The sequence below is a fragment of the Salminus brasiliensis genome, chromosome 21 (assembly GCF_030463535.1).
Source record: "Salminus brasiliensis chromosome 21, fSalBra1.hap2, whole genome shotgun sequence".
Lineage (NCBI taxonomy): Eukaryota > Metazoa > Chordata > Actinopteri > Characiformes > Bryconidae > Salminus > Salminus brasiliensis.
In genome coordinates, this window is record NC_132898.1 from 29879177 (window position 1) to 29888682 (window position 9506).

Below are 9506 nucleotides of genomic sequence, written 5' to 3' on the forward strand. Positions count from 1 at the left end.
TGGGCCGTCTTTATCTTTTTTGCTATTCAAATTCTGCCACAGAAGCAAGTTTTGAAATGGGCTTTTATGAGGTGAAAATGTGATTTGCAATGTATTAGGAGCTCTAAGTAATGATAAAACTGAAAGGGTCTTTTGAAGGTAACTTTGCTATACTTAGTGGGTAACTAGACGTGAATAACCTCCAGATGTGTGTTTTACAAAAAGAAAAATCATTTTGTTTCAGAATGCAGTGCATCATGTGCCAACTGTCAGCAACACAGCCTGGAAAAGATAAAAAAGAAATAATAAGCTGCACTGTTCTCACTACAGCCACAGAGCACAACGCAGACGCACACAAGCAGCATTAGTTGTGTAGTTGGAGTTGAATAGCTCACACAATAAAAAAGGTATAATATTAATAATTCACACACACATACATATATACACACACACACACACATACATATATGAACAATTGTGTCCCACCAATTTAGCCATCAGTTTAGCTCCACCCATTGACATTTTATCCTCGCACAATTTCTGATTGGCTGGTTGTATATATATATATATATATATATATATATATATAGAGAGAGAGAGAGAGAGAGAGAGATTTTAGATCTGTGTGTGAGTAAACACATAGTCTTTGTACCTGTAAAAAAAACTAAGGAAATAAAGATTTGTAGAATAATTGGTTGTATAAAAACAAACAAATTAGGACAGTTTTTCACAAATAACTAGATCTCAGGGAAAATAAAAAATAGAATAAATAAATATACAAATGAATAAATAAAAAGCTTTGCACTGAGTCCTGTGAGTGATTTAGATTTAGAGATTTAGAGAGTGACAGAGTAACAAAAATCATTAGTAAAGAAGCTTGACACTACTGATCTAGTGCCAAATCAAATAAATAAATATAAACAAATATAAATAAATAAACAAATATAAAAACAAAGAAATCAAAACTGTTTTCTCACTATGGATATTTTCTATTGTTTATTATTATACAGACTGAATGTAGGACTAGGAAATCCACTCGACAGCCATATAAACAGCACTGTGGACAGCACTGAAAAGTTGCACAGCTTGCCTGTACCAGGCCTGAATAATGCAACACAGCACTCACCAAAGGTACTGTTTGCTAGGTCTTAAAATCAGTGAAGGCAACATAATGTAGCTTAACTGTTGGATCTTGGTCTCGGGCTGTGGGAGACCTTACATTTTTTTCAAATATAAAACAACTTACAAACCCCTATAAAGCAAGACTAGAGAATCTCCTTGATGTCAGGGGCCTCAGGCTTCTAGAGATGGTCAAGCTGTGAATCTTAAAAGTGGCTGATTTTAAAACGGGTCATTTAAGGGTTGTGTAGTAAACATAATGGTTCTATATAGAATCATAGCAACTCAAAGAACCGTTTGGATTGTTAAATACACTCTTGGAGATGTTCCACAATTGTTACATGTATATATGGGCAGCCTGTCTGATCAATACTTAGTAACACCCCCTTTGGCAAGTATGCCTTCTTGTAAAGTCCAATTCTTGTAGGTCGAGAGACTTACAAGGGCCATGGCAAAGTCTCTAGCTTGTGCCTCTGGAGGTTTGCAAGTTTTGAGGTTTGAAGAGTCCAAGAATTTATATTATACAAAGATTAGAAATTTGCTTGGTCACCTAACAATTTGCTTGGCCAAACTCTTGCCTGATGCCCCTTTCCTGATTTTACTAAACTTACTAACAATAATAATACACTAATCTTGCTTAAAAAGTTGAAAACAATGTTTTATCCTTATACATTTAAGGCTTTTGGTGATCAGTCCATTTTCCAAACAAATCATAGTAGCAAGAATTTGACAAGGGGTGCCAAGACTTTTGCTTGCAGATGTGACATCACAGTTACCAACAAGTGTGTTGGTTGACTTGACTGTGTGGACTAGGGTATGAACAGTACAGTTATTTACATCTTACATTATTTGCGCTGTCCGTGGTGCTGATCTTTTAGCAGGGGCAAGACCTTTATTTTACAACTACCTCAAAGTCTCACACATTTGGAGGCCAAAACCCTGACCAAGACTACACCTACAGCCTTATTTGGGTTTAAGACCAAGCAAACAGTATCTTTAGTGAACTTTAGGATGCGTTCTATTCAACATGCCCGCTTTCTTCTATTGCAAAGAAGAACAATCGCTGCAAATTCAGCGTGAGCAATGTTATTTAGCTGGTAAAGCCACCATCAATTATGCATATGCTACAGCACTGTTGTATAAGCAGATAATTGAATGTGTTCATTGCACTTACAAATTATTTACTGGTGTAAGGCCTCACGGAACATGCCGGCAGTGAGCGAAGATTCGCAAACAAATAAATAGCTACAGTGCGGTATGCATGCATTCATGGGTTTTATTTGCTGTTTATTTAGACGCTGTTCCACATTGCAGCGTACTGCCTAATATAAAATTAATAAGCTCAAACCTTCTCTCTTTCTCTGTGAATAGCTTTGTTGCACTCAGTCTGAACCGGCATTACTCTTCTTCCCCTTTTCAACAGTAGCAGCACAAGCTGGAGCACAATGGGAGCTCTTTATTGCAGGGCAGCTTGTGAAGATAGGCCTATTAATGCAGGGAAACACATCTCCATGAGTTCAGCTGAACAGGCTTGGTATTGTTCAATTATTCACATGAGCCCAAAGGTACTTAAGGCCAGGGTGTAACATAACACTATAGGGAGTAATCCATTAACAGGGCAGCACACACCCTGTGAGAGGCATTCAAATAGATGGGGATTGATAAGATTTCAGTCCGAATTAGATGTCATTACAGCAGCGAAGTGGGTACACTCCTAAATGGCTATGCTCTGCAAAAGAGTCATCAGCTCTGGGTCATGTTCAGGCCTCCATCTCAGACCCAATTCGCCTATACAAGCTAATGGCGCTGAATGAACGTTCATACAGCAGTGGGCATTTAATTAGCAAGAGTTTGCAGAATGTATTGTATTCATATTTTATGCTTTTATAAATGGTATAAAACAGCTTATCTGCTGCTCTACTCAACTGTATGGGTGTACTGCATTTCCCCTATGACCATAAATGAACTTAACAGCACAGACAAGCTACTTATTACCATGGGAAGCACATTGGAGTCATGAGACTGGTATATTTGCAAAGTGCAAGAATTAAAGATCGGCCCAAGATGTGTCTGATGTAAAGGACATTACATTTCATGGCTCCGCCTGACCTGCTTTCTCCCCACAGCAGCCACACTTAGTGAGGGTTCGGCCTCAGAGCTCAAAACTTGAGACCTCTTTTTTTTGGGAAAGAGCACCATCACCATCTGCTGTCCACACGGTGCAGCTACAGCAAATGCAGAGTCAGTGCACTAAAGGCCTCACCTTAGGGAAAAGGAGCTCAAGATCAGTGTAAGGTGTTTTAGACATATGCAAATATTCTTTAAATGTTGTTGATTTTCTAAGTAAAAAATAAGTTCATAAGTGCAAACATTACATATGTAGGACACACTTTAAGTTGCACCCAATGCTTACACTAGTCCCTGCTGCAGAGAAGGATTGCTAATAGAGTAGGACTCTCTGGAGAAGATAAACATGAACCTATTGGCAAGCCTAATGCCAGGTGTGGGTTACAAAAGGGGTACTAAAGCCCCCATCATTGAGCTGTGGAGCAGTGGAACTATGCTCTCTGGAATGATGCTGGAATGATGGGTTGGTGCTCCATCCAACACTTCTGGGATGAGTTAGGGAGTTGGGGATGGGTGTGTGTTAAATTACGCACAATACAGTAATTGTACTGTATAATTGTACATACAAAACAGTATTGTGAATTAAAACATGCCTACTGGTGTTTCTGTATTTCAAAGTCAGAGTGGGTTTGGTGTTAAATGGTTCACAATATGACTGGGATTTGAACCAACAATCTTCTGGTCATATTCTGGACAGGGTCTTATTCCACTGGACCACTGAAGGCACCCAGTACTCTGCCTTCATTTTGTCCATATTTGTCCACCTTCTCTGAAAGCTTACTGATCCAGGCAGAAAAGAGTAGTAGTACAGTAGTAGGCAGTGTAGCCATGAGTTCAAGGAAGACATGTCTACTACCATATGGATACGACGTAGAAGAAACTGTTAGAAAAGAATCTTATGAAATTGTGTACACCTTTGCTTCTTTCGTCTTTTTAATAATAAATTCATGATCACAACCTCCTGCACCACCATGTCAGAAACCTTTGTCCCTAAACTGCCCTCTAGTGGATGTTTTGCCTTAAAATCCACACCAACGTAAAGAAAATATGGAAATATGTTGGCAGCGATGGTTACATAGTGGTTACAAATGAGCCTTTAAGGAGTCTTGTCCAAGGAGTCTTATCTGTGTAGTGAGGGATGCTTGCCTGGCCAGAAAATCAACCCCTAGTCTGCCAAAAGAAATGAGGGGCGACCCCCTACACTACACCTAATGAAAAGATGATAGGAAGGGTCTTTTGATTAGGTGGACTTGGCTTGGAACTCACTTACTCACGTTTAGCAGGCTGAAGACACTATTAGTAATCAGAAAGCCTTTGGTGCTTTGCATCATTAACACTGCGTGTCCTTACTCAGATATGGTTTGGGGAGGCAAAAATGGTCCTTCTATGGCACAGGATAAATGGCTTCTATGGCACAGGTAAGGTATTGTTAATAAGCTCATTATATCACATATTAGGTGTGTTAGGAGCAGGAGGTTTTCCAGGCCCGGGTTTAAGAACCTCTATTCAGTGGCATCATTCAAAGAAACCTTTATTATCACCTACTTTTTTTTGCAGAGTCGTGTGACTCCCTGTATGACGACACATTATTTAGCTAGACGGAGGGAAATGTGTAAAGCAGTGGAGCGGCACTGGAACTAAGAAGCACTACTCTATGCTAATAGCCTTCTTTATTAAATACAAGATGCAAGAATCAAATATGGAAGATTGCCATCATCGTGACATTCACCCCTCACTTCATCTCAAACATCTAACACTCCTGGTGGGCTGATAGGTGCACACCACTTCAGCACGAGTCAATCAGGGAGTGCGGCATAAACAAATTACAGGGTTCCTGAGAGCCTCTAAAGCCTCACTCACACACACATCGACGAACCACACACTGCAGACATGAATCAAGGAGTATGGGGTTCCCTTGAACTCATTAGTCAAAGTAATGCACCTGCTAATACTGAACACTGAATCGTTACTCATCCTCCAGTCATAATTCAGATTACAGTGTCAGCACAATGGCAGTATGGTCCAGAATGCAACATTCCTCAAAGCTGAGGAGCTCTAAATGTTCGACAGACACTTTATTATGAAGTAAGAAGTGGTTGTAAGTCACAGCATCTCACTTGAGGTCTGCTACCCAAGACAAAATACATGGTTTTGGGCTGATTTTAATGATTAGATTTATTTTATTTGAAGGAATATGCCTGCGTCTCACTCATCTTCACTCTCTCTATCTCACTTTAGCATAGTCTATAGCTCCATCTGGACTCACACCCTAAACCCTGAGAGGCACAGAGACAATCTACACCCAGTGTTTGTTAGCAATGTTAGCTTAGCATCTCTCATTCAGAATGGTCAGATCTTATCATGTCGTGACCGACTGACTGCGCCTGGGAAAAGTGCAAATTTTTCTTCAAACTATTCCTTAAAAATGGTTCATTAAGACTTATTTAGTAGATCCAATGGTTCTGTATGGAACCATGACCAAAAAGGGAATAAATATATATATATATATTGGGAATACAAGGCTTTTTAATTACAGTGACAATTTGCTCTTACACATTTCAACCAACTGGGCTTCTTTGCTTTACTTTATACAGATTTCCTTCTTGTAAAGCATCTATTATTATCTGCAATCAGAAGTCCCAAGAACCCAAAGCTGAGCGGACTTCAGACCCACAGTATGAAGAGCCTGACAACATACTGGGTAAGGGGCTGATTATTCATGCAATACTGACTTTTTATGTTACGCTTGATTAACGATACGCTTGCGTCTCACTTGTTATCACTCTATATCTCTTTATCCCGCTCTAGTACAGAGTAGCTGGAATCTGGAATCACTCCCTAAACCCATGTCTGCTACTCATCTAGCTGTATTGAAGCATCCGAGAAGGATTAGGGCAGGTTCTGGCTTTAGTTTCCACCAGTGCAGACATGTGCTACTGAAGACCGGGAACACAACATTCACAACACAAACTGCATAAAGAAGTGCTGCAGTCTTCTGTGAATTCATAATACACTCATCACACCACTTGGAAATGTTGGCCTTTGACATTTTCTATGTAAATCAGGCTTTGTCAACAGTTACATAAAGAACTCAGCAAAGAATTTGGACATTTTACAACACTAACAGTGGTGCATGAACAGGGACAGACAGTATGTCTAGAACATACACTGTATGGACACCTGCTATTGGGACACCTGCTCGTTCACTGTTTCTCTTATGTTTTTCCAACGTTTGTTGGAGTAACTGTCTCTACTGTCCAGGAAAGGCTTTCTAGTAGATTTTGGAGTAGCGTTAGTGGGGTCGGGATGTTGGATTGATGATCACCACCCCACCTCATCCCCAACTCCCCAACTCATCCCAAAAGTATTGGATGGAGCTCCACCACCATCAACCCAGAGAACACAATTCTTCCACTGTTCCACAGCTCAATGCTGGGGGGCTTTATACCCCTGTAGCCCACGCCTGGCGTTAGGCAGCATGGTGCCAATAGGTTCATGATTATCTGCTCCAGAGAGTCCTATTCTATTGGCAGGACTAGACAAGCTGTGTGTGTGCATTTGCACATCTTTGTCAGTTATGGGTGCAGCTTAAAGTAGCTGAATGCATTCATTAGAATGGGTGTCCACAAACATTTGGACACATACTGTAACTGAAAGTTACAAGAAAGTCTATAATCTAAACTTTTTTTATTATTTAAAGCAACATTAACAGACTTGTAATTGGGAGAATTCTGCATTGAACAAATAAAGATCTGGATGCATGTTGAGTGGGTCGAGAGTTTATTTAGATGACAATCGAAGTCAGTCATCAGTGTTTGTTAGCAATGTTTGCTTAGCATCTCTCATGGTCAATGGTCAGATAGCAAACATGTCCTGACTGACTGCACCTAGTAACAAATATAATCTAATTTGACTTGTTGCTAAACTACTCCTTTATAAAGAGGTTCTTCAAGGGTTCTAGTAAAGCAATAGTTCTACATAAAACCACGTCATTAAAATAAGTATTTCAATGCTTAAGTCTGGTTAAACGGTACAAATTCCAACTGACTGGGCTCCTTTTGCTTTACTTTATACAGATTTCCTTCTTGTAAAAGATCTATTATTATCTGGAATCAGAAGTCCATGAGAAGAACCCAAAGCTGAGCTGCCTCCAGACCCACAGTATGATGCCCTATCCACCCTGTAGGAGACAGAGTTGTAGAAGACTGGATTTGAATGGCATTCATGGTGTTCTGATCCTGAGGCTTTAAAACTGAAGCTCTCACAGGCATTGAGTCCATGGCACATCCAGGAACAGAGGGAGCAGAAGCAAAGCCTAGAAAGCTTTGAACGACTGCTTCTCGTATTGGGGTCCATGCGCTCCTCACAATTAGAGGAAATGAGGTTGGTACAGCTGTTGCCTCCAGCCATTGGCAGGGAGAAGGTGCTGTGGCTGCTGTGTTCATGCTCCACTGTAGCCATGGTGGACCCCACATGGGCTCTTTCATGAGGCTCTGCTTGGAGCTCCTCTAGACTCGCTCCCTCACTCTTGTCTTCGTCCTCCGAACTTACCGTGAGGAACCGCAGCACCACAAGATTAAGGAACGCCCCAATCACGCTCAACCCGACAAGGATGTACGTGAAAGTGAAGGCCACGTATGGAAGCTCCTGCTCCAGATCTCCCTTCTTCTGCAGGGCAACAAAGTCCCCAAACCCAATAGTGGTGAGGGTGATGAAGCAGTAATAACAGGAATGGAAAAAATTCCAGCCCTCAAAATGCGAGAAGGCTGCTGCCCCCAGACAAAGTGTAGTCAAGCAGGTCAGGAAGCCCACTGAAACCATGTGCCCCATGGATACGCCAGTCTTGCGTAGGCCTATGCACCGGCCTGTCCTGTGCATCAGAGAGCGGAAGAGCATGTTCATGCGCTCCCCAGTGCTCTGGAACATGACAAGGGTTAGGGGAATGCCCAGGACAGCGTAGAACATGCAGAAGACTTTACCAGCTTCAGTTCGAGGATACGAATGGCCATAACCTGTGGAAACATGCCAAAACAAGAAGCATCAGAAATGTACACTAGAGTAATAACAGGCACGGATGTTATGACTTCAGTTATGGAAGTTCTGATCCAGTTTTTTTGCCCACTTCTTTAAATTGACCAATGGCATTTGTTGACCAGCTGTAGGATAGTGAAGTGAAGGAGCCATGTGGACTGAGGCGGTATTAAATTAGTTCAATGACAACATTTAAGACCAATATAACTTTGTTATTGTGATACAAATGTTTGTAGACACCCCTTCTAGTAAATGCATTCAGCTACTTTAATTTGGGCCCATTGTCTTGTCTAGTCCCTGTAGAGAAGTACTGCCAATAGAATAGTAAACATGTCACCATGCCAGGCGTGGGCTAGAGTGGTATAATGTCCACTCTATTTTGATCTGTGGAGCAGTGGAACCAAGTTCTCTGGAATGATGGTATGATGGTGCTCCTTCCAAAACTTTTGGGATGAGTCAGGGGGGCTGGGGGGATGAGGTGGGGTGGTGATCATCCAGCATCCTGACCTCATTAAGGATCTTGTTGCTGAATGCAATCAAATCTAGTAGGAAGGCTTCTTCCTTGGACAGTAGAAACAGCTACTCCAACAAAAGCAGGATCAACTATTTTTTCAATAAACAATGAATGAGCAGGTGTCCCAATACTTTTGTCAACACAGTGTACATTTACTTATTCCATTAAATGTACCAGAGCAGGCGAATCTGGAAATGTGCACGTGCGAACACTCACCTATGGTTGTAACCACAGTAACAGCAAAGTAAAACGACCCTGCAAAAGTCCACTGGCGTCCAGCTCGGTGAGGCTTGGCCCGGAGCAGCACCATCTCCAGTCTGTGGTAGTCCTCCTCCGTGAGGCCGTATTTCCCCTTCATCTCGGTGCATCTCCGCTCCACATCGCGCCTCCCGGAGCGCTCGCTCTCCGCCTCGAGCGCCTCGAACACGGCGGCTCCTGCCAGCAGGTAGGCGAGCACGCAGAGCACGAGCACGAGCGCGCGGACACTCGGCGCCTTCATCCTCCCTCGGTGGGCGCATGAGGGGCAACTTTCTCCCACCTCCTAACCGCGTTTAACCACACATGAGCGGCTGAGGAGCTCCTCTAGCAGGGTGTAGGCACTGCTTCTGCTCGGTACCCTTCAGCACTCTGGTCCCTGAGCTGTTCTCAGAACTAGTAATGACTCGTCAATGAGTCATTATTTTGAACTGATTCGTTTCAAATTAGTCGAACCGATTCATTGGTTCCAACTGAATCG

General features: G+C 42.1%; 1 protein-coding gene across 1 annotated transcript; it reads right to left on the reverse strand.

Annotated features, from left to right (window-relative positions):
• Positions 1 to 7075: 7075 nt before the first annotated feature.
• LOC140543138 (potassium channel subfamily K member 15-like) lies at positions 7076 to 9269 on the reverse strand. The gene is made up of 2 exons (XM_072666169.1): positions 8987 to 9269; positions 7076 to 8237 (listed from the first exon to the last, which is right to left on the reverse strand). Exons 1-2 carry the CDS (start codon positions 9267 to 9269, stop codon positions 7294 to 7296), a joined length of 1227 nt encoding a protein of 408 aa, XP_072522270.1. The 3' UTR covers positions 7076 to 7293.
• Between the last annotated feature and the right edge of the window lie 237 nt (positions 9270 to 9506).